The sequence below is a fragment of the Manis javanica genome, chromosome 17 (assembly GCF_040802235.1).
Source record: "Manis javanica isolate MJ-LG chromosome 17, MJ_LKY, whole genome shotgun sequence".
Taxonomy (NCBI): Eukaryota; Metazoa; Chordata; class Mammalia; order Pholidota; family Manidae; genus Manis; species Manis javanica.
Genome location: NC_133172.1, coordinates 13,256,036 through 13,280,362, shown reverse-complemented (window position 1 = coordinate 13,280,362; position 24,327 = coordinate 13,256,036). Strand labels below are relative to the sequence as shown.

The following is a 24,327-nucleotide window of genomic DNA, read 5'->3' as shown; positions in this document are numbered from 1 at the left end:
AAACTTACAGAGCCACACAAAGCTAGTGGCTAGCATACCAGAGATGCAATTCGGTCGAACCTCTGAAGGAGCACCAGGAGCCTGAAGGCCAGGGGTTGGGGCAAGGTGAGCACCACAATGCTCACAGGCCAAGGGACGCCACAACACTGCTCCCAAGCCTGAGCCACTTCCCTAGAAAACTGGAAAGGTTTCAGATGTCCAATACCACCCCTGGAGTCCCGATCAACTCAAATCCAGACTCCCACTTTCAGGCTGCATAGATCACTTCTCTGAACCTCAGCATCCTTGGCTACAGAATGGGATCTCATTTACCAACCTGACCAAACACATGCTTATGTTATTTCAAATGATGATTTTTATTTTGGCAATCCAGGGTCATGGTGGGGACCCTGAGACGCCTGGGTGTGGGCGACTGGCCAGGGTGTGGGAGGGGCCCCGTCTCTGAGGAGCAAGAGCAGAGGGAAGTGGAAGAGGCTCAGGGCTGGGGTGGTGTGAGCCAGTCTCTTCTGCCGGATCCTAACTGCCTGGCCTGGGGTACTCATTGAATTCTTCCCATCCTCAGTTTCCCCATCTGTGAAGTGTGGGTCCTCAGGGTCCCAAATGAACCAGGTGGTGGGTGTGTGAGGCTGGCACACAGGGCTACATTTGGGATCAACTCCTGGGGGAGAAGGCAGTGATACAGCCCTTGCCACTATGGGGCCAGGGGATTCTATACGCTGTCCCATGCCAGGCACAGCTGGGCACGAGGCTGGTGCTTTGGAAGACAGGCAACAGTCACACAAAGTCAAAGTCCAAAGGCTCAGCTAACTGCCTCAGTCAGAGCTACAGAAGTAGCTACATTAATACTGTCACTAGTTGGTTAAAAGGAATCATCTGGATGATTTATGACATGCCTATATTAACTTTTTGAAAGTATCATCTAACTGAGAACACACAGCTAAATAAAGCAGACAACTCACAGACTCTACCCCAAAATACATGCTCAACACCTGCCACCACCCCATCACCCTGCCCAGGCCTTTGGACACAAGTTTGAGAAGCATGGCCTTTGGGGACCCCAGATCTGCCTACTGGACCTTGGTCCTGCCACCCTCCTCGTCCCTCTCCACCACTCCCGCAGCTCCGGCCACAGTGGCCTGCACATCAAGGTCTCCCCCCTCAGAGCCTCGCCCATGCTGCACCCTGCCTCGCCCTGTCCTCTGGCTTTCACTTCACGGTCAGAATGCCTCACCTCAGGAGCCTTCCCCAAGCTCCCCGCCAACCAGGTCCAGCTAGATCTGACCCCTCCTTAGCCACACCAGGCACTCATAGGGCAAATGCTACCTTTCTGCCTCCTCTAGGACATCCAAAACGATACACAGCACATAGTAGGTAATTGATAAAATTATTTGGCGAAAGAATGGAATACACAAATAACCAAAACAGCCAAGGGCCAGCTCCAGAGGCCATTCAGGAATCAGACCCCAAGGCGGCAGATAGGGGAGTGCCTCCCACCCTCACCCCTTCCCTACTCCAGCCTCCCCAGCCAGGGCTCCATCAGTGTTAGGGGTGGAGAGAGGCGGCCGCACCCCATCTCCTGAGCAAGCATCAAATGGAGTTAATCCAGTCATGCCCAGGACAACTGAGGCCTACTTTGCACCAGCTCTATCTAGAAGAGAAAGCAGAGAAGATCATTAGAACAACAGTAACGACCCCAAAAACAGGGACCATGACACTGGTCAGAGGCAAAAGAGCTAGTCTTAAACAGGCAGACTCAACCCCAGATAGAGCTGGATTCAATTTTCATGTCTGCTAACTACCAACACTTTGACTCTGTACAAGTTCCATCATCCACCTAGTACTTGGTTTCATCACCTGTGAAATGGAACTGTGCCAAGCTCCTCAGCTGTGGAGCAAGAATGTGAAGCCCTGGAGCAGTGCCCGGCAAACAGAGGCTGCTCTGCTAGCCCTCAATAACGACACAGCATTCTACATAGCTTTCTGTGCCTCAGTTTCCCGTCTACAAAGTGGGAGTGACTATTACTCACCTCACAGGCTGCTGTGCATCCCAGCTGACACACATGGTGTGCTCAGAGCGGTGCCTGGCCAAGCAGGGGCTCAGCAGTGGATGTGATTAATGTTCCTGTCCAGAGCCTTCCCCAGGAAGAGCCTCAGGTTTATTGGCCTGCCACCCCCTCCCAAGGCTCCAAGCACAAACACTCTCTACCCACCAAGCTGCCCAGGCCAGCTGCAGCCAGAGCCTTATCTCTGTTCTCCAGTGCCCAGCCTGACAATGTCCAGCAGCAGCTCCCACCTTCTCAGGAGGCCCGTCCCCAGCACCTTCTAACACACTAGCTCCCTGAGTCCTCCTACAGCCCCACTCAGTAGGGATGTTCCCACTTCAGTTGAGCAAAATGGACCTCAAAGAGATGAAATGAGGCACTCACACTTCCACAACAACCAAGGAGGAAGCCATGAGCAGGGTTCACACTCTGTTGCCACCGGCAGCCTGGACCACTATACAATGACCCAACAGACGATGAAGACCTTGAAACCAAGCTGGAAAGGGCTGAAGACAGGGGCAGGGGAGTAGCAGCTGCCCAGGCCTGTTCAGAAAGGGCTCACAAGGTGGCAAACCAAGGCAGGCTTGGATTTCTGGCCTCACCCTTAGAAACATCATCTTTGGACGAGCTTCCTAGCCAGAATAGCTGGGTTCAAGGAACTTTCTTCAGGGACCTCTGACGTGCATCTCCCCTCGGCCGCCTTGGCTTGCTATCCCTGCTTCATGCACCCAGCACAGCCAGGCCCTGCAGCGGGTGCCAAGTTGGCAGTGGGTCCTGCCCCCATGGGGACCACGCAGAGCTCCCACCCACTCCCGCCCCTCCCATGCCCGTTCCCTGGATCCCTCCTTCCTGGTCCTGCTCCCAGGGCTGTCTCCCCGAGCTGGGCCTCTCGCTGCTTGGCTGGTTGTCCAGAGGAGCCTGCCACGGAACCACCCCACCATGCAGCCCAGAGGCCTGGTGCTGGAAAGCCTTCCACTGAGAGCACTTGGGAAGTGGAAGACAGGCCCAGGGAGGGGTGTCCCTGGGTCCTCCAGAGGCTTGAAGATCAACTGCAAAGGACATACCTGCCCAGCCCCTCATCCCAAGGGATTTCTGGAGACCCCAGGAGGTTTGCTCTGATGGGCTCCACTCCTTCCAGAAAGACAGCCCAGAGGAGGCCTGGGAGGATCAACACCCAGGCTCCTGCTTACTGTGCTGCCTTAGGTTTAAGGCTCAGCTGTGGGATTAGAAGCCACCCTCACCCACGATTACCGAGCACCTTCCTGGGCCTGGGGGGACTCTGGAGCCACACTACCAGAATTCAGAGCCTGTTCCAACACTGCCGGATGGTGACCCAGCACAGGTTACTGAGGCTCTCCAGGCCTCAGTTCCCACCACTGCGAGGTGGGAAGCAGAGCGGATTCCTCCTTGGCTTCCAAAGCGCCTCATTGTTCCAGTTCTTACCTACACATCACTGCCTCTGTGAGGACCACCTCCCTGATCACCCAAACTAAAACATAGTAATATCCCCACACTCTTTCCCGACCCCCATTCATTTTGCCTTCGTAACATCAATGACGACCCGATATCCTATCACAGATTTGTTTGCTAGGTAGGCACCTGTCTCTCCTAGAAGGTAGGCCCACAAGTCCTGATCTTCCAAGTGCTACAGCAGTGCCAGGAATGTCACAGGCCTCCAGCACATGAGCTGAGTGGAAGGCAGAATAAGCAAGTACAGATTTTATCAGGTATTAATTATGTTCTGCACTGTTATTTGATATTAGTCCAGCTGTTTGGGGAAGGGTAGACAGAAATTCAGCCTAGTGAGCCTCTCCCCATCTGTCCCTAAAGGGAACAGCCACAGGCCCTGGGGAACACGGTGTGAAAACCACAGAGGAGGGAGGCGACCATCGGGCCTGTGCTGTTTCTAAGGCAGTGATTCTACTCAAGGGGGAAGTGGAAGGCCTATGAAACTACCGGGCTCAGAAACCTACCCCCACCCCAGGCATAAGCCTGTGAAGCTCTCCCACAGCAAAGGCCCCTTGTAAAACCCTAAGGCTGACGTGACCAAGCTGCTCCTCACGGTGGTCTGTCTACGAGGCTCTGAGCCCTGCCTGCCTTCAGCCCTGGCGCCGCCTCCCATGCTCTCCCTCCCTCACCCTGCCCACCCTGCCTAGCCAGAGGCCTCTGCAGCCATCCCTACAACTCACCAAGCTGGGTCCTCCCTGCGACTTTTGCCCTGGGGTACCCCCATGCCCCTGGGCTGTTCCTTCTCCTAAGTCACCTGTCTCTCTGGATCAGCTCCGAGGCCTTCCAACAGCCCATAGGTAGGAGCACACCACCACTCCTGATTTTGATTCCCTGCCCCTTGTTTATTCACCACACTTAGAGTTTGTCTCCCTCACCTCCATGGGGGTAGGGCTTGTCAAGTGCACCACTATATCCCCAGCACCTGAAGCAATACCAGGCACACAGTAGGTGCTCAATAAATGGCAGAAGCTAAATGAAACCATTCCTGAGCCCTCAATGTCTTTGAGGTCAAATCCACACCTCCCACCTAGGCCCATGAGGCAAAACAGCTCTGCACTGCTCAGCCCAACTCCCAGCTCTGCGACCTGGCCTGCTCCCACCGCCCTTCTGCCTCAAAGCCTTCTAAAGGGCTACTCTCACCTGGGTCAAGGCCCTTCCTGCTACTCCTAGGGCTGTGGCAGAGATTCAACAAAAGCACATACATGGAGGTTCAGCAGAGCCCAACATCTGGAAAGGAGCTAAAATATCAACATTGGAGGGGCTCCCGGTGGGAGAGGGAATCGGCCTGGATGCTGCATTTGCCAGTCTTTATTTGGTTTTATGCCCCCACCAACCCACTCCTCCAGAACCTCTTGTTTCCTCACCTGGAAAATAGAGATAGCTAAGCTATCTTGAGGGTTCACCCTGTGTGGGCACTCTTCTTAAAGAGTGAGAACAGGTAATGGTAACTGTAGACTTACTGTTATGTCAGCACAGTTATATGCTCTCCACAGATAACCCATTTAACCTTCACAACAACCTATCAGCTGGGAATTATCATCATCCCATGATGCAGATGACAAAATGAGCTCAGATGGGTTGGAAAATCTGCTCAAGGTCACATAGTCAGCAAGTGGTAGGGCTGAATTTGAACCCTGTGCTCTGAATCACTTCAGGACACCGATTCCTAGATCCTGGCTGGACCAGGTGGGGAGTCTGGACACAAGGAAACCTGAGAGAACTGGGGGGAAGGGATGCCCTCAGAACTGCCGACTGATCATTTTACACAGTGCCAGGCAATGGTCTAGAAACTTCTTGTAGGTTAACTCATTTAATCCTCACAACAGCCTGAAGTGGGTACCATTCTGAGCCCACTGCACAGAGATGAACACTGTGGCTCTCGGATACATCACACAGCCAGAACATGAAAGTAACAGAATTTTCATACATGCCCAATACGCCATCCTGTGCAAGGGCCTCCACCTGGCTGCTCTGGTAGCTGTGTCACTGCTACAAATCTCTCCTGTTTTGTCCCAGCTCCTAGTACACACACTGCCCCAGGTTAAAAGATGCCTCGCTCAACTCTTGAGAAGAGACCAGGTTTCATGAGCAAGCCTAGAACTGCAAGACTGGCTGCTGGCAGAGTAGCTCACAGCAGCCCTAGACTCCAAAGGTAAGGGAAAGGAAATGCCCAAGGATGCAGTTGGCAGGGGCTTTGAGGTTACAGAGACCTACTACATACAACTTACAGACCTGGTGAGCAAAGTATGTGTGACACCAGGGGCAAGCCCACCTGGAGTCAAACCCCAGCCTGGCCCTCTAGGGTCCAATAGACCTAGGGCAAAGCAATTCCTCCTGGGCCCCAATTTCTGACTCCACAAAGTGGACAGAAACACCACATCTACCTCTGGGTGCGACCAAACCACTGTTCCAGTGACTCACGGATGAGAGATTCACTCTGAGACCCAACTGGGCCCAAGCTCACATCCCAGCTGTACCACTTCCAGCTGGGAGATTCCAGCAAATCATTTCACTTCACAGCAAGTATCTTGGTTTCCTCATCTGTAAAACAGGTATCACACTTGCACCTAGCTCACTATAAAATGGGCATAACCATACCTACCCCAGAGCAATGTTTTGAGATTTAGATGAGGTCATGTGCATAAAAACTCCTCCTCTAAAACAGACTGTGCAACAGTACCTTCAACTCTAGGATGTGAGTATTCAGCAAAGTAATCCACATGAAGCACCCTGAACAAATTGTGGCACACAGAATGTGCTCAATAAATGTCAGCCATCAATCACATAATTGTTTTTATTTGCTGGTGTTAACCCCATCAGGCAAATCCTCTAAAAGATGGCAGGAGGAGGCCGTAAGAACAAACCCTTGGTACAGAAAAATTCTAGAGCCACCACAGCCTGCTTCCCAGAGACTCAGGGACTGTTCTCTCCAGGAACCACAACCCAAGGAAGCCAGTCAGCCTCGAGGCTGATGGTGCGGACCAGGAACAACTGTCCGCCTCCTTTGACCACATCACCAGCCCAGGTGGAATTAGCTGGGTCAATCAGGGACTGCAGCCAGTCCTTGAGGAACTCCAGACCTGGGGCAAAGGTTATGGGGCAAGCCAAGGTCACAAGCGGGCCTGGGAACCAGGGGCAGTGGCCCGTCTCACATCTAGTAGTGTGAGGGGTAGTGCTGCTCCAAGTACCTACCCAGTGACCAGTGAGAAAGGAGACCCATGGGGGGTGCCCAAGTCCTTCAGAACAGCCTTCCTCCCTGGGTTCCGGCTGGGCCGGGGCACTCCCGCCCAAGTCCCCTTGGCCTATACAGAGGAACATCTGGGAAAACAGCATTCAGCCTCACTGCCGCCTAATGGATAGGCCAACTGCTATTGCCTGGTGGGGAGTGTAAACATGATAAGACTGTTAACTGGGGAGACACATAAGCCTCAAGGCTAGGATGCAGGGGCCTGCAGTGGTCTGTGTTGGTGCCTGACCCCTTCATACCCACTGCCAATCAAGGTCAGGCTGGGACTGAGCTCCCGATGTTCCCCTGAAAAATTATGAGTGGACAACGTTGCAAAGCAAACCACGGACGACCTAAATACTCCAACTCTGGCCTCTTGCTAAGCCCACGCGGCCTCCAAATGAGAGGAAGGGCGTCCTCAGAATCCCAAGGATCAAGACGTCCCCGACCACCTTGCCCTGGGGGAGAGTTGTCCCAGAAACACTCCTTCCTCCCATGTCTTAATGAGCAGGTTCAGGGCACAGCTCCTCACACCCAAGCTCCATACGCCCTCCCCTCCCTAATAAGGAGCCAAAGCTCAGAAAACCTCAGGCGGTGGCTTCTATAGTATCTCCCTCTACACTCCATTGAAAGAACCAATTTGCCACATAAGTGTCCTACACACCTTAAAAGTAAGGCTTAATAATATGAAAAGGTTCTGCCTTTCATAACAACACGAAACGGGTGGACAGAAGTCACAGTGACCAACCAGGTCCCCCCAGTCACTTAGGAAATTCACTAAAGAGCGATCCTCCTCACTCCAGCCCAGTGTAAACTTCCAAGCCCCACCCACCAATCACAGGAGGCAGGAGCCCCTCCTCATCTCCCTGCATTACAGCCCTCCCAGAATACTCCGCTGAACACCCACTTGGGCCTGGTCCAACCCCCAGCCCGCTCCCTCAGAGATTACAAACATTACCGCCCTCCTAGGATAGAGCGCCGCTCTACGTCCTAAGGACGGCTCCCCCAAGCACCCCAGTGGTATAACCCAGGCGGCGCAACCCCGACCACACTTGGTACAGCTCGCTCCCCAGAAGCCCCCATCTCTAAACACGCTATAGGAACCACTCCCGCAGCCCCGAATGGGTACAGCCCCCTACACTAGGTAAGGCGCGCCCTCTCGGTGGCTCAGCTCTCGTACACCAGGCGCTATTTCCCTTCACGCCGCACCGGTTCAGCCCCCAGCCCACACACGCCGGGGTCTGCGCCCCCAACCCTTCAGTGGTTCGGTCCCCCCATTCTCGTATGTTCCCCCTGCCGCTTCAGTGGTACGGCCCATCGCCCCCGCCCCTGGCCCCTCAGGGCTGGTCCTATCGCCCCCGCGCAGCCACCCCCCCTTAGTCTCGGAAGGGGGGGCTCGAGGATGGCGGTCCCCGCCTGGCGGGCACTGGTGGTACGGACCAGCACGGCACTGCGGGGCACCCGGACGCGACCATCGCGGGGGGCGACGGGGGGCGCTCAGGGACACGCGCCGGCGCACTCACCTGTCACCGGCGGCCGCCCAGCGTCTCTGGAGGGGCTTTACTCCCGCCCATCGCCACGCTGCGCTTGGTCCCACTCCTTGTGTTTCCTGGTGGCGGCAACGGCAGCGGCAGCGGCAACGCCTTCTCAGAGCCAGGCCCAACGGCTCTCGCGGCGCGGCCCCCCCTCCCCTCCCCTCTCCCTGGCCCCCGCTTACCGCCCCCTCCCACCCTCTGGCCGGAAATACCGCCTTCTCCAGCCACAAACAGGAACAGACGTAAAAGACCGAGCCATGCACTCTGAGGGCACTAGAGCGCAGGCGCAAGGAATGGGCGGTGGCGGACTCAGGGCAGGACGCCTGCGTGCTTAAGGCAAGTTTGGGCCGGTTTCGGTAAGGGATTCCTCGCGCAGGCGCCGAACAGAAAGAAGGGATAGGATTGAGCAGGCGCAGTAGAACTCTGACGTCACCTTTGCCTGGAGGCTAATCGCGGTGATGTTTCCCGGCAGCCCGGGGTCTTTATTTACATCCGCTTTGATCTCGTTTTTACTCTGTATTCGCCTTTCCTCGCCGTTCCGAGGATTTTAAAAGAGCCTCGGAGTAGAGGTTGGCACGGTTTGCCGTTACAGTGCTCCCCGCAGGGTTGAGCACTGATTTTGAAGCCATACAAACCCAGCTTTGCATTTCCTTGCTGGTGACTGGGCAGAAGACTTGACGGTTTTCTGTGCCTCGGTGTCCACATCTGCAAAACGGAAACAAGCATAGCTGTGTCACTCAGCTATTGGACTGTTTTATGTTTTTCATATCCCAACCATTAGCTCCTCTGCCTAAACTAGGATGGGGCACTGGGAGAAGCTCAAGAGACTCTGGCAAGTTCCACGTAATGGGCTGCTACCCCTCGCACATAATGGACGGCTACTCCTCAGCTTGGCAACCTGCTATAGCCCTATACCGTCCCCAAACTGGAAGGGCCTGAATCTCTGACACTGATTCCCCAAAGGGATTACTCATGAAAGGTGACTCCAGGAGGCTGTTGCTTGGGGAAGATGCCCAAGGTGGCGCTGTGACGGGATGAGGACCCAGGCTGGTGAGCCCACTGCCTCCACTTGTTTACTGACAGCCTGAGCCCAAAGGCCCCATCTTTTCTGGGTCTGCACATGGGAAGATTCATGGGGAATAGCCACATACAACTTACTAGAGCTGAACCTGGGCTAGCTGAGGATGGAGGGCGGTCACTTTTCACCAGTGCCTGAGCACACCTGGACAGGTGGAGGCCGAGCATCTGGCCCTCCAAGTCACTGTGCACTCTGGATTCCCTTCCAAGGCCCAGTACCCTCCTGGCGAGCCACATGTGCCTACTTCCAGGAGCCCCTTATGCACTGGTGGGCAGGACCAGACCAGTTGGGGTGAGGCTCCATGCCCCACAATTTCTGTGTTGGAAAGGGGACAGATGCAGGGCCAGGGCCTCCCCTCCTCTTGGGGCCAGCTGCTACTCTGGCCAACAGGCCTTCCCTGAAGGGAGGGGCTGGGGCTGTGTCCACACACTTGGCACCCAGAGGATCTCTGCATTGGAGTGGAGGATGGGATGCCCACTTCTGATCTTGCCCCTGGGGCAGCAGTTGGGGGCATCGATGCTGCCAGTAGCCTCAACCGCATGGCTTCTCTGAGGAGCCCGATGACAAGCAGTCCCCAGAGGCCCTGTGCTTGGGCCCAGAGCAGTGCTCCAGGTGCCAGAGGTCCCTGCCACCTCCCCAGCACAAGTCGATTGGGGCAGATGTGCTGCAGCCCACAGTCAGGGTGGCCAGGCAGCCATGTGAGCCTGCTGTCCCAGCATCAGTCCAGGGCCTGGTGTGCTTGGGGCACCTGCACACACCCAGGGCAGGATGGACCGCTAGGCCTCAGTGACAACCCGGCAGGCCCAGGGCTGCTGCTTTGTTTCTGGGCCCAGAAGTTTATCTGTCTCAGATTGAGGCTGGTAGGCCCTGCAGGAAGACAGGTCTGACCTGCACCACTGCCCTGCAGAGGCCCGTCTGCCCTCCTTCTGCCCAAACCTACCTCCTTATTTGGCTGGGGAGCCTGAGGTCATCCCTGGGACACTGTACTATGCAGATGGCTCTGAGGGTGCTGTAGGCAGGGTGAAGGGAAAGAGGGTGGCCTGGGTGTCCCAATTTTACCCTGTCACCGTTCACCTGAGGCTGTCAGGAGGGCCCACATCTGCTTCCCCAGTCCCAGTCTGGGGCTCCACCTGCAGCATAAGTCCTGGAGAATGTCTCCAGCCTGGAGCCCCACATGGAGGTGTTTGTGCTGATCCTGGAACTCCCCTCCAAGCCAGCCCTCTCTGGGAGGGTGAACACATCCTGAGAGCCCTGTGAGAGGGTTATGGGAAGAATCAGAGCCAAGTGCCTCCACTCAGCCTCCCCAGCCTTTTGTCACAGACATCAGGCCGCTCAGCCAGGAGCCATGGGTGGGACACCGTGGGCCTCACACCAGCCTGGCCTGGGGCTGGACGGCTAAGGGGCCCCGTGGAGGACTGGGGGACCTGGGAGTTTTGGTGGGTGCTCTGAGGTGTGAAGCATGGAGAAATTGGGCTCAGAGAAAGCCCCCCAGTGGAAGGAGAGCACGTCTTGGATGTGCTTTGAGAGACCAAGTTCAACACTTTTTGAAAAGGAATTTCTTGGAAGGTGTGGGGCAGCTGTGTCTCATTAAATGGGGCAGTGCTAGACTGGTGCCCTGCAGCCCTGGGATCTACTTGGGTTACATATGCAGAGGTATTTAAGATGTGAAGAGACGCCCCGGGGCTTCTAATCAGTAGATTTTGGCATCTGATCATAATCTACAGGCGACAGGAAAGAAGGTCCAGTTTCTGTTTGAATAGCCCTCCCCAGTGTTGCCAAGGTGTGCCAGCCAGATACTTAGAGCTCTGCGCTCTTCCTGAGCACCTTATGGGTGGAGGACAGAGGATGGAGGGCAACCTGACAGAGGTCAGGGCCAGGCTGCATCAGAGAATTTGAGGACTGGGGGTGGGGTGGGCTGGGGCACATGACGTCTGCATGTGGGGCAGAGCTTTGAGAAGAAAGAGCAGTGCAGTGGCAATCATTTCATCATTTACTACATTCTGCTTGCACAGGGATGACCCCTATCCCCAGGAACCAGAAACCTCAGAGACAGCATCCACATCACACTACCCTCAGGGAGTCTATTTCTCACGGATGAGGGGAGGGAGTTGCACAGGGGTCTCCCCTGGGAGCATGCCCCAGGACCCTGTGACAGCTGGCTACCCCCTGCATCCTCGGATGCCTCTGCTGGGCACCCAGGGGCCAGTGGTCCCACGCAGGAGTGTGCTGTATCCAAGTCCATCCCGGGAAAGGCCGGGCCTGGTGAGGACAGCCCCCACCTCTTCCTTGAACCCTGTGTCTACAATTTGGTGGCTGATGGCACCCAGGCAACAGTTGGCACCAGCGTTGTTGATGCCAACACAAGGAGCGCATCCTCTGCATGGTGAGGTGGCTCACATCTGTCCAGCGGGCCACGAGCAGAGGGGAGGACACAGCATGAAGGTGGCCAGGTTGGCCGCGGCTACATACAGGCCCCTGAGGATGCAGCAGCAGCCTGGGGAGCTGCCCGAGTCTGCCCACCGATGAGGCACCAGAGCATCTGCCCAGCAAAGGCTTAGGAGATGCAGTGGGAGGAAGAGGAACAGCAGGCAGACTAGGGTCCTGGGGCACCAGGTGCTGCCTGCCTGAAGGGGAAGCTCTCCCCCCGCACGCAGCCAGGACACCAGCAGGGCCGCGGGCCGATGACAGCAGCTGCAGGGCCACGCAGGTGAACAGAAGAGGCAGGTTATCCCAGGTTCCCCTCATTATCCTACTTCCTCCATCCTCACTGCCCTCTGTGCTCCTAGCCCTGTGCAGAGGGCTCTGTCAGTCACCAGCACCCGGGGGGTCCCTGTCACAGGAAGGCTCATGAGCATCACCTATGCACAGAGGAGGAGGCTGGGTCCCAGAGAGGGAGGGGAGTCACCCTTCAGTCTGACAGGACTGGTCGGCCGTGGAGCTGGGGTCCCAGCCCAAGCTGTCTTTACAACACCCCCACACCCAATAGCCCAAAGCTTCCCCGAGGATCTGGAGCAGCCCACCCCTTGCCAGTTGCGCCAGCCCAGAAACTCACCTGGCCCTGGCCAGTAAATTTAAACATTGAGGCACATGAAGAACCATAACAGTCCCTTTCTGCTGGCCCTCTGGCCTGGGGGCTCCAGCTGGCAGGACGGTGTAGCTGCAGGACAGAGGGCCAACTATGAGCCCCTGGAGCCACATGTCAGGGGGCCCTTCTCCCAGAGCCTGGCAGCAGCTGGAGCCCACACCTGACTCCTGCTGGCCTCACCTCTCCTCCTCATCCAGGGGCTCCACAGCCTGGAGAAAGGACATGAAGTGCTCCTTAGGCTCCAGGTTATAGTCGAAGGCCAAGGTCCTGTGCATTACGATTTCACGTAGGACGGCAGTGATCTGGGGCAGAGGAAGGACAGGATGCAGACAAGGGTGGGGGGTGAGGAGTGGGGCAGTGGGATGGTCCCAGATCTTTGCTCACATGGGAACCCGCCTTCCCTCCAATTCCATCCAGCACTGCCAGTTCCCACTGTTGGGTCTCCAGCTCCTCCCCTAGGAAGGCGGCCTTGAGGCCACTCCCATCCCCTACCTGGCAAAGCCTTTAGTGTCTTCAGCTATGCCTGTCTTAACTCCCCCAAGACATGTAAGACCCAGGGGATGGGTCAGAGAGGTTCCTGCCCAGGGGCTCTTGACTCCTTCCCTCACCTTTCCTGGTAGGATGCTGCAGCCATTGACCTTTCTTTCTTTCATTCTGTCAGCCTGGAAGGCAGAAAGGCAGCCAAAGTGCATCAGAAACAGACCCACTGAGCCCAGAACAAGGCCTGAACCTCCCCACCCTTTCTCAAGTTGGAGGATCGTCAAGGCCCTCCAAGGGGCAGGCCTGCCCAGAAACAGCACCCACATCTGGCCCAGGATCGGGGATACTGAGAAGCAGTACTGGATTGGGGAACTGAGGCCAAGCTTCCCATGCAACTCTCTGTAATGGCAGACAGGGAGACAGGTCTCAGGAGGGAAGGCAATGCCAGCCCCCTGATGTGCTTCCTGCCTTGAAGGAGCAACATCCCTCCCCTTGGGCAGCGCGTGAGAGGAAGGCCAATCCTGCTCAGCTGCTGCCCCTTGAAGCCCTCAGCCCCACCTGCCCTGGGCCAGGACTGGGGCTTGGGGGTGTCCTTCAGGCAGTCCTCTCAAAGAAGCCCAGCTCCTGGGGTGGAGGGGGGTTCTCAGAGGGGAGGTGGCCCGGTGCTGAGAGGTGCGGGCTCACAGGGGCTCTCTCTTCTCCAAAGCTCCCCATCCTGCCCCCCCCCCCGTGCCCCTGTGGGATCACTCACATCCTCATTATGCTCTGGGAGTTTGTCTAGGAGCAGGTCATCAAGAAACATTCCAAGGAAGGGGACCCTGCCCTGTGCCACAGGGGTGGGGGGGTGATGAGTCCCCCCCTGCCTCAGGGGCACCCAAAGAGCCTGCCCTGAACTCCACACCCACAGCCCCCAGCTCCCTTGGACCCGCCTATGCTGCCTCCCTCCCCTCCCTTCACCCTGGCTCCCCTCCTGGTCCCTCCCAGGGCTGGCTTTTGGCCAGTCCCAGGACCTGTGGTCCCTGCATCTCTCCCTCAACTTCCCCCTGTACCCAGCTGCTCTCACCCTCCTCCTGGTCACCCCAGTGCTGGCAGTTCAGGGTTCCTAGCACCAGAAGCAGGTGCAGGATCACCCTCACTGCCCATGACCCTGGCCACGTCACTCTCACCTGCTTCTTCCTATCCTCGGTTCCCCAGGCGTCCCACAGCTGTTGCTGCACCATGGAGTCCGCCTCCTGCAAGGTCCAGGACACTCAGATGCTCATGCTCCCCTCCCACGTGGCCTCCCACAACCAGACCTTGGTTGATGGATGCCTTGCCTGAGTCACCTGGCACCTATGCTGTCCCCACCACCAGCAGAATCTCAGCCAAGAGCGATCCCAGCTCCAGCACACACTCATACACACAGGTGTCCTTGGGCCACGGCTGGCTGCCCTGAGAGGCTTCCTCACCTGCAGAGTGTCAGGGGAGATCCCTCTGCCTCCCAGGATGCTCTGAGGACTCACTCACCTGGCTATCACCACAGCTCCCCTCACATGACCAGGTGGGATGGGCACAAAGCTGAAACCCATCGTGTGCTCCCTGGACCCTGCTCATCTGGGGAGCCTGCACTGCAGAGTGACAACCCTCCATGTTCACATGAGGAGCCCGAGGCTACAGAGGGGCAGTGACGGGCTCAGAGGACCCACGGGAGAGGCCAACCTTATTCAGCCATAGGCCCCAATGCTGCTGCTGACCCCACGCCAGCCCCAGCCCTGACCAGGGGCCTGTCCTCTGGGTGCTCACTGGATGTCAGGCCCCCAGTCGAGCGGAGCCAGGCAGGGAGACAAACGGTACCCAATTTTCCCCATCAGCTCCCCCTTCTCACACAGCACACCTCGAGTCTGCCACAGGGCTGGGCCACAGCATGGCAGAGGACTTGCCCCAAGAACCACCTTCCAGACCTCTAGCTTCCATTTACCTTGAGGAGCCACTTCCTGTTTATGCACTTGTCCTTCCTTTTGAGCTTTTTGTACATCCTGAATCTCTTCCTAAGGGGAGGGGAGAGGAAGAGGGAGATACATGGCCAGTAGGTGGAGAGTTTGGGGGCAGACCCCTTTTCCTAGGACATCCAGAAGATCCACTAGCCTGCATGAGGCTTTCTACCACTGCCCTGAGCCCTGGGAAATCTGTGACCTGGGGAGGGGGCTGCATGTTTCCACCCGGGGCCTCCATCCCCAGTTCTCCCCAGGGCAGATCTGGTTTGAGCCAGGTCACTGTTCTTGGGGCAGAGACCTCCTGCTGCAGAACACATGCTCAAAATCTGCAGTTGGCTTCAACTCACACCTGTTGCAGGAAACTGATACCTGCCGGGGACCCGCTGGCCTAACCCACAGGGGCTTCGAGAGCCCACCATCCCTGTCCCTAGGCTCGGCCACCTCCCAAGAAGTCCCAGCTGACTGAGGGGACACTGCCAGACCGAGGGGTGTCCCTGTCCACTTAGGTGCCCTGGTCCCGGAGACAGGACTACCCACCAGGAAACATGTCCCCAGGTGCTTTCCAGATGATGTACGGTACAGCTTTTCAGGGCCAAGAGAATAGCATGGAGGGACGCAAAATTTTTGAGGGCCAGACACTCCTGGGAGGGAAGACAGAGCTGAGAGTGTGGTCTACGTCTCTGCTTCTGTCCACCAATGAACTCCTATCCTTAAGGAGACAGACACCCAGGGAGCCCAGCACACCTGGTACCTGGTGAGCAGCCCTCCTGGTTGGAGGATTTTAGCTCAACCCATGGAAGGGGCCAGGTATGGCTGTCCCACCCCTGAGGCCTGCAGGTCCAGGCCCGTATGCCCCTGGCAGGAGGGGCCCAGGGACCGTGCAGGGTCAGACCACAGGCATCCATCCTGAGGCTGGCAAAGGTGGGGAGCAGGTCCCAAGACACGAACCCTGGGGTCTAACCCATGACACCTTGGCCACCCAGATCCAGAACTCCACCACTTGGGCCCTGTCCTGGCCTGTCATGCTCGGGGCCCTGAGGCAGGAGAAGGTGACCATGTTAACCACTCTATCAAATTGCCGGGTGACCTTGTGGATGGTGGGGGCCAGGTGCTCAATGCCTCTCATATGTGGCTGGTTCAAGAAGTAGGCCTTGCAATCAGAATATGTCAGTCTGGTGAACAGCGCCTGGGAATGACAACAGAGGGTCATCCAGCCGTTCCCACAGTGCCCCTGGTCCCCGGCAGAGTCACCAGTCAGAGCTGGAGCCCAGGCAGCTGGGGACGTGCTGTGAGCCCTGTGGCCATCTGAGCCTTGTACCCCGCCCACTGAGGCATCCTGGACCAGATGCACAGGACCCCGCAGTGATGGGGAACAGAGGGGCTTTGCTCCCAGGCATCCTCATTCACCTCCTCCCTGCAGCACAAGGCAGCTCACCCTGCCCATCCTGGGGCATCTGCCTCCCACTCCGTCACTCCATGGATCCCGCTACCTACTCAGGTGCCGTTTCCCCAAAAACAACTCCACCCAGGGCCTTTGTTGCTGTCTGTGTCTCCCATGCAGTCAGGTACATGGCAGAGGTCCCTGAAGTGCAGAGGCTGCGGAGGCCTGCCAGGCCAATGGCCTGAGGACTTAATGCCCTGGCAGCACCTCCCTGAGCACCCCTCCCCTGCCCTCCCCACCTTCCCTCTACTCCTCCTCATTGGTCTGCAAGGATCCCTAAGTGCCAGCCCTACTGTCCCCATATGGTCAGTGAAGGCATGGGTGTGAGGAGAGTCTCCCAGGGCACATTGTGAGTCCATGGGGAGGCTGGGACCAGTGGACCCAGATCACAGGAGTTCACGTCAGGAGATGGCAGGTCTGTGGCAGCCCATGACACAGGGAAAGCCTACCTTCAACTCCAAGAGCCCACTCTGCTCACCGTATACATCAGGGTCAGCTGCTCAGCCACCAGGCTTGGGGGGAATGCCAGGATGGTCGGTTTCTCCTCCCTTGGCACGTCCTGGGTGCTAATGGCAGAGGGGCTGGTGGGCTCTGGCTCTGCCAGGCCTGGTGCCATTCCTGCAGGTGTCACAGGCCCTGGGCCTGAGGGCTCATGGGGCTCCAGCTTGGGGCCTGGCACTGGGGCTGAGACCACTCCTGGGATATCCCAGATGCTTGTGGCACAGGGCCTGGTAGGATCTGGGTCTTGCTGTGGCTCTGCCAGACACAATGTCATTCTTGAAGGTTTCACGGGCTCCGGGCCTGAGGGGCCAGGGGGCTCCAGCTCAGGGCCTGAGACCACTCCTGGGATGTCCCAGGTGCTTGTGGCATGGGGCCTGGTGGTATTAGGGCCTGGCTGTGGCTCTGCCAGGTGCAGTGCCATTCCTGCAGATGTTACAGGCCGTGGGTCCAAGGGCCCAGGGGGCTCCAGCTCGGGGCCTGGCACCAGGGCTGATGCCACTCTTGGGACATCCTCTGGCTCTTCAGGGACTGAAGCAGGTGACACCAGCCGTAGCTCCAGCATAGGTGTAAGGAACACCTCAATTTGCTGTAGACACAGAGCCTGCTCTTCCTGTCTCTGGAGCCAGCTGCATCTGCCATGGTTCTGGAGCAGGACAGAGAGAAAGGGTCACTCCAGGGCTGATTTCCCACGTCTTACCAATGACAGGAAAGACATCACTGCCTTGAAGGGAACCCCAGTCTGGGAAGCCCACCCTTGATGGTCTCCTGGCTGTAGCCCCTCACCTTCCAGCTCTGCCACCGTGGGCCCCAGGTGCTCCTCCTGGACCAAGTGGTGGAGGACTTGGCCATCCAGGTTGGTTGAAGGCTGGCTGCCATGGAGGACGCTGGGCACATGCTTGGGCTCCCAGACATAGCGCCTAGCCCATCCCATCCAGTGGCTGTGGAAAGGCCTTGGGGTGGCAGAGAGAGAAGCCTGGTCTTTCCAGCCACACTGCCCTCCCAGCCCACCCTTGTGTGGCCTGGCCACTCTGCATTCCCCTGCCTGTCCAGGCAACTGCCCTTCCCTCTTCCTGACCCTGTATGTCTGTCCTAGGACCCCATCCTTTCCAATTCTCCTGAATAAGAAGTCCCCAGTCATCAGCCTGCCTGTGGGAATCCAAAGATGCGTGACCTGCTGGTTTCTGCTGTGCTCCCCCTGCCCCAAGCCCCAAACCCCTCCTCCTCCCATTCTGTGCAGATGGGCAGTGCCCCCTCTGGACCCAGTGAGAGCTCACATTTTCAGTTCCTCCTCGGGTCCCTCGTCATGCCCCCTGTAATCTGAAGTGACTGCCCAACTCCACCCAGGATGGTGTCCCAGTATTTTACCTGCTTCTTTCACTCAGTTATCCTGAGTGCCCCCAAAGGGCCTGCACAAAGTGGGTGCTGCATATCTATTGTTGCTAAAATAAGTCCCACCAGAACCTTTCCAGGTACCCCTCTGCTGCCCCCAGAGGTCCCTCATGTGGCCACAGGGAATCGTAAGCCTCCATTCCAAAGGCTACTTTCCATGTGCTTTTCCAAATTCAGCTAGGCTTCCGGCCACTGACTGGTGAGGCCAAAGGCTTTTCATCAGGTACAGAGAAGCAACAGCCCCAAAGTGGCCTGGCTTGGCCAGCAGTCCTTTCCACAGTGCCAGGCACCAGGGGAGCCCCTCTAAGGCTCCTCCCGTGTTCCCCATGGGTGCCCTAAAAGGCTGATCATCAGCCACCCTGCCTGTCAGTGGAGCACGCTGCAGCTCAGACACATGTGGGAACACTCAACACACAGCAGGCTGTGGGCAGAGGCCCGACTGTGCCGAGGAGGGGGTGGGTGCTCACCAGGGGAGCAGCTGGTAGCATGTGACCAGCTGGTCAGCAACCTCTGCAGGGAGTAGGCCTCCGGAAGTGTTCTGGTTGCGGTGACACCTGGAGACCCTCTTGCCATGAACAGTTCTTGCATCTCCTCCACACCTGTCAGCTGGTCAGCGGCCTGGGGAAGGAGTGTGAGCACAGGAGTGATGCAGCTGATGTTCCTAGCTGGTCCACGTGTGCCATGCCCCTTCTCCACCTCTTCATCACACCTGTCCAGGGAGCCCTCCACTTGGGGACCTTAGTCCCATGGAGAGCTGACCCATGTTCACGCTGAGGGGGCAGGGGGGATATAGTCCGTGGGAAACCCAGGAACCACCAGGATGAGAGAGGTTTGCAGCTCACCCTAGAGCCCCCAGCCCCCTGGGATGCTAGCAAGGCGAGGGACGGGGTGCCCCCAGGGAATGAGGTTCCAGGCCCTCTGGAATGGGGCTGTCGGCCACTTTCATAGGGAAGCCCTGGGAGGGCCCTGGTAGGTTGCCAGGTTTGGAACAGGGTCCTGGGTGTAGACAGCCTGCCCCAGGTCCAGGGAGATGGAGTAGGTGAATCCATCCACCAGCTCCTCCACGCTCCCCAGGGTGGAGCTCTGCAAAGCGGGCGCCTGGTAGCTGGGGAGGAGGCACCCGGGGCTGCCTGGACTCCCCTGCAGGGGGCAGTGTGGGCCCCAAACCCTACCCCTGAGATCAGGCACACAGGGCCATCTGCATAGACGTCCTGTCCCTGAGGGAAGGAGAGGACACCCCCCGGGCTCAGGATTAACATGTGGGTGGAACTACCTGGTCCCAACACTCACCTCCACATCCTGAATGGTGAGACCAGAGCTGGGACACTGACTGACCGGCCAGGGGGCCACCACCTCACAACATGCTGCCACCCAGGACCGGCCCCCCTCCTCCCCAGCCTTCAGTCCCACCCATGCCCCACGCCCACTGCACACACACAGAAGGGGCCTGTGGGAAGGTCAGCCCAGGATGGGTCATACTTGTGGCCTGGCCCTGGAGTGGCCCGCTCTGGGCTGCCTTGTGTTACCTCGGGGCTCCTCGGGCACTGGTGGTGGTCACTGAGCCAGCGCCGACAGCGAGGGATACTGTTCCTCTTGGCTTTCCTGACTCCCACGCCTTCAGAAGGCTCTACACAAGACCGCATGTTGCTCTGTCGAGTGTATCCGGTCAAGTGGGAGGGGTCCACCCCTTTAGGAGGCACTTTGCCCCAGACACCATCCCCACTGGGGGATCTTTGGTTGAATCCTTGCCATCCACAGGCGAATCCCCAGGTGAGTCCCCACCACCTCTAGGGGATTAAGAGTATCTCCCCACCATCTATAGGAGAAGCCTGCCCAAACACAGCACCCATGAGGACCTATTTCAGGTTCACCGGGTGCTGCCAACTATGCCAGATGTAGTTCCAGAGGGAAGGATGTTCCCAGGCCAGGGTGAGTCCCCCTATGAGACTGCAAAACCGAATCAGTCAAGGGAAAGGATAGGGAGGGAGAAAGGCTTTTATTTCTTAGTCGCTAGCCAGGCTCTGCACCATCCGTCTCCTCCAGCCATGGCTGGTGCTCTCCTTCCCTACCCACCCCTTCTAGCAGGAACTCCACGGGCAGGTCCCTGGTGCCTGGCACATGCCAGGCCAATTACTTAGTGGGAATGGAGGGGAGGAGAGAAGGGCCATTTTCTCTCCACCCCTTGTCCCAGAGTCTGCAAGGCTCTGCATTGATTACAACCATTGATTTGTAAATGAGCTAAGGCTACATGGGAGGTACTGGAAATTCTGCCATTGACCCATTACCCCTGTGCCCTCTGGAGCTTACAGACAGGTCAGAGGAATGTATACAATAGATTTATCCTAACTACACAAGCACTTGTGATGTGCCAGGTAATCCAAGCCTTATTCCAAGGGTAATTCCTTCAGTACTCTGTGACCTCATGTAATCAAGATTGTGTGATGATGGCCAATGGACAGATGGAGAAATGGATGTGCTTACTGTTCCATCCAGGTCACAATTTAGGATGACACTGGGTGTGTCATCAGTGACATCACTTCTTCAAGGGTCCATTTCCTGGGCCCCTCCCTGCATTCACACGCGCCCACATGCCCCTCTGGGCTGCTGACTGCCCACCCTCCCAGCCCTTGCCATGCATGACTACACAAATCTCCACCAGAGCCCTCCCCTCGCTCTTTAGCAATGTCACCAGGATCCCAGCTCTGAGGATACAAGAGCTGAGCTCAGACCTCTTTTTCTCACTAGTTCCCTGTCCTGCTGAAGCCACAGTACCTCCCAGGAGCTGCCCAACATCCCAACCTGCACAAGAAGGGTCATGCCAGACATTTCTCCCCAGGGACATCCTCAGAGATATATGGATGACACCTCCAACTCCTGGGGGCTGGTGTCAGGTTTGTCTGATGCACAGACTCAGAGATGGAAGAATGCCAACCTGGCTTGGCATGGAGCATAGAACACGACACAAGTCAGGCCCAGGTTCAGGCCTTGTGATCTTGGGCAAGTCACTCCCCGTCTAGGTCATTTTCATGTGTGCACCTTGAAGGGGTGGCAATGAGAGGAGAACCAGGACTATACACCCCAGTGCCTCCTGTTGGCGTGTGTGGTGGGCAGCCTGTATGGTGAATCCAGTAATCCCTCCTTGTAGTAACACCTGCCCTGTGACCACTGCATGTTGTGAACAGCACAGCCAAGGGGATGGGCTATTACAACCACATTTCAGGATAACCAATTGGTCACTTACCCACTTTTCATGCTCTCCGTCCAATAGGATTCTGATGACACCCAGTTCAGTGAGCTCGGGAGCCCTTGTCATCGTATATGTGTCATGACTTCTATGCACATATTCCATTTTTCAGACAAAAAGGAGTGGGGTTTGGATACACTCAGAAAATGGATACATTCATCCGTTGTATTCATGGTGTGACATATTTAGGGAGCAAATGTCATGGTTAAGATCATAAAATAGGGAGTTACCAACTGGTGTTCAACTTCCAGCTTTAACCACTTGGTAGGCATTTGACCATGGGTGAATGACCTACCTTTTTAGTAAGCACATCCATTTCTCCATCTGTCCATTGGCCATCATCACACAATCTTGATTACATGAGGTCACAGAGAGTACTGAAGGAATTACCCTTGGAATAAGGCTTGGATTACCTGGCACATCACAGTGCTTCGTGTAGTTAGGATAAATCTATTGTATACATTCCTCTGACCTGTCTGTAAGCTCCAGAGGGCACAGGGGTAATGGGTCAATGGCAGAATTTCCAGTACCTCCCATGTAGCCTTAGCTCATTTACAAATCAATGGTTGTAATCAATGCAGAGCCTTGCAGACTCTGGGACAAGGGGTGGAGAGAAAATGGCCCTTCTCTCCTCCCCTCCATTCCCACTAAGTAATTGGCCTGGCATGTGCCAGGCACCAGGGACCTGCCCGTGGAGTTCCTGCTAGAAGGGGTGGGTAGGGAAGGAGAGCACCAGCCATGGCTGGAGGAGACGGATGGTGCAGAGCCTGGCTAGCGACTAAGAAATAAAAGCCTTTCTCCCTCCCTATCCTTTCCCTTGACTGATTCGGTTTTGCAGTCTCATAGGGGGACTCACCCTGGCCTGGGAACATCCTTCCCTCTGGAACTACATCTGGCATAGTTGGCAGCACCCGGTGAACCTGAAATAGGTCCTCATGGGTGCTGTGTTTGGGCAGGCTTCTCCTATAGATGGTGGGGAGATACTCTTAATCCCCTAGAGGTGGTGGGGACTCACCTGGGGATTCGCCTGTGGATGGCAAGGATTCATCCAAAGATCCCCCAGTGGGGATGGTGTCTGGGGCAAAGTGCCTCCTAAAGGGGTGGACCCCTCCCCAGAATCTGGGAAAAATGGGGACGCTGGAAGCATGCTAAGCACCTTCCTATAGCTCTGCTTGTACCTCAGCAGATGACAAATACTAAGTTTTCCCTCTGTAAAATCGGGGACTCGGGAACTGAGTGGCCATGACGTGGCAGTAAAAGTGGGCTGGTTGTTTCTTGCAGCATTGGAAAGTGTTGCTAATGACAGAAATGCCCCCCAGTGACACATGTCCAGAAAGATGAGCTGTGGGATGTTCTGAAAAGGGAACAAAAGTTATTGAAAACTGAGGTCACACTGCTGAGAGACATGCTTAGTGGCACAGGAGGAAACAGCAGAAAAATGGGAGATGGGAGAGGTTCTGTGGATGGTGAAGGAAGGGGTGGTGCCTTCAGCCCTGGAGACAGTAGAGGAGATGTCAGGGTGGGACAAGCCAGGGACAGTGAGGGGGTGGGACCGAGGACAGAGATGCTGCTGATTCTGCTGCCTGAGGCATGAGCCCCTCCCATATTGAAAGCCTGCCCAATTTTAGTTATGAAAATGAAGATGCCACAACAGCAGGTTCCTCATGGAGAGGAGCAGCCCCCACCCCAGGCTGTGGAGCACTCCATGCTCCGCTCCTGTACGCAGGCTGAGCTGGTAGATTTGAGCACCCAGTTTCAGCAGAAGCCCTTGAAGCCTCTGCCTACATGGGTTTTGTGTCTTTGGGATTTAGGAGCAGAGGGCATTGTTCCATCTGGATCAGAAATGAGTAAAGTGGCTTCCCTGATGATTCACCCATCTCTCTGGCAGAGGATACAAAATGCCCAGCAGCACCAGGGAATGATGTACTTTTGGATTGGCTGACTGCAGCCCTAAGGGCAGTTTGGCCTAATCAGGGTGATTTACAGTATTTCCCTCTTAGTTGGAAAACACACGCAGTGCTCCAGCCGAACATGAAACGTATCATTTATAATATGGACCAAAAGGGCCCCTATGAGGAGTTATTTACCACAGAGATGAGAAATCTGGTGCTCCACACAGCTCCTCCATCCTTCTTTGGCTCCCTAGTGACTATTCTTGTTCCTCCACATAGGAAAACCCATAAGTGAGGTTACTCCTACTGCAGCAGATCTAGGGAAGGCTGAAATAAAAGCACACAAGGAAATATGGTCTGTGACTGAAAGAAGAGGTTTAAAGGGCTCTGTGATAGTCTCAAGAACCAGATTATGAGTTGATTTGATAAAGGTGGGGGCAGTGAAAGAAATATTACATGGAAAGTCCAATCGAATCTTCCTAGAACTGTGGCACCAATTAAAGCCAAAGCAGCTGAGGTACAATACACAGAAGCCCCACATCTGGCCCATGTTCCTGCAGGACTTCCTGGGGGACAGTACCCAGACCGTGCCTGGGTCCCTGCCACCACAGAAGGGTGACTGGGCATTGTAATTTGACTGAGGGGGGTCAAAGCTCCCACCCTGGGGACACGGTGAGGATGGAGGCCACTTGTACAATTAATGATTCACTGATCCCCAGGGAATGTACAACATGTCCTGACACTGGTGCAGTCAGGAGCTGAATGTTCTCTGATTTGTGGTAACCCTGCATGTTTTCCTGGGATCCCTACTGTGATAGGTGGCTATGGGGGTAATTAGAGTGAGAAAGCCCAAATTCCACTGGAAATGGGGCATTTACCCCCAAAGCAGTACACTGTGTATATCTCTCCAATCTCTGAATATATTTTGGGGG

The 24,327-nt window shown here is 56.3% G+C and overlaps 2 protein-coding genes across 3 annotated transcripts in view; both read right to left on the bottom strand.

Annotated features, from left to right (window-relative positions):
- AKT2 (AKT serine/threonine kinase 2) overlaps positions 1–8,492 on the bottom strand; it is a 47,546-nt gene extending 39,054 nt beyond the window's left edge. For both annotated transcript variants that reach the window (XM_017649521.3, XM_073226486.1), the window contains exon 1: positions 8,301–8,492. The gene's annotated coding sequence lies outside the window, so the exon portion shown is untranslated. The remainder of the gene's footprint in view (positions 1–8,300) is intronic.
- A 2,854-nt stretch (positions 8,493–11,346) lies between these two features.
- On the bottom strand, positions 11,347–20,088 carry LOC108390483 (uncharacterized). The gene is made up of 13 exons (XM_037013876.2): positions 19,786–20,088; positions 18,727–18,877; positions 17,654–17,820; positions 16,848–17,513; positions 16,016–16,114; positions 15,466–15,569; positions 14,913–14,982; positions 14,122–14,187; positions 13,707–13,778; positions 13,084–13,137; positions 12,656–12,777; positions 12,443–12,547; positions 11,347–12,081 (listed from the first exon to the last, which is right to left on the bottom strand). Exons 1-13 carry the CDS (start codon positions 19,900–19,902, stop codon positions 11,784–11,786), a joined length of 2,091 nt encoding a protein of 696 aa, XP_036869771.2. The 5' UTR covers positions 19,903–20,088; the 3' UTR covers positions 11,347–11,783.
- Positions 20,089–24,327: the final 4,239 nt, after the last annotated feature.

Coding starts and splice junctions, on each gene's coding strand:
- LOC108390483 (XM_037013876.2), bottom strand. CDS start 19,902: ATGCGGTCTTGTGTAGAGCCTTCTGAAGGCGTGGGAGTCAGGAAAGCC. Junction 17,514..17,653: donor CACGGTGGCAGAGCTGGAAG/GTGAGGGGCTAC, acceptor GTCCTGCTCCAG/AACCATGGCAGATGCAGCTG. Junction 13,138..13,706: donor TCCCAGAGCATAATGAGGAT/GTGAGTGATCCC, acceptor TCTGCCTTCCAG/GCTGACAGAATGAAAGAAAG.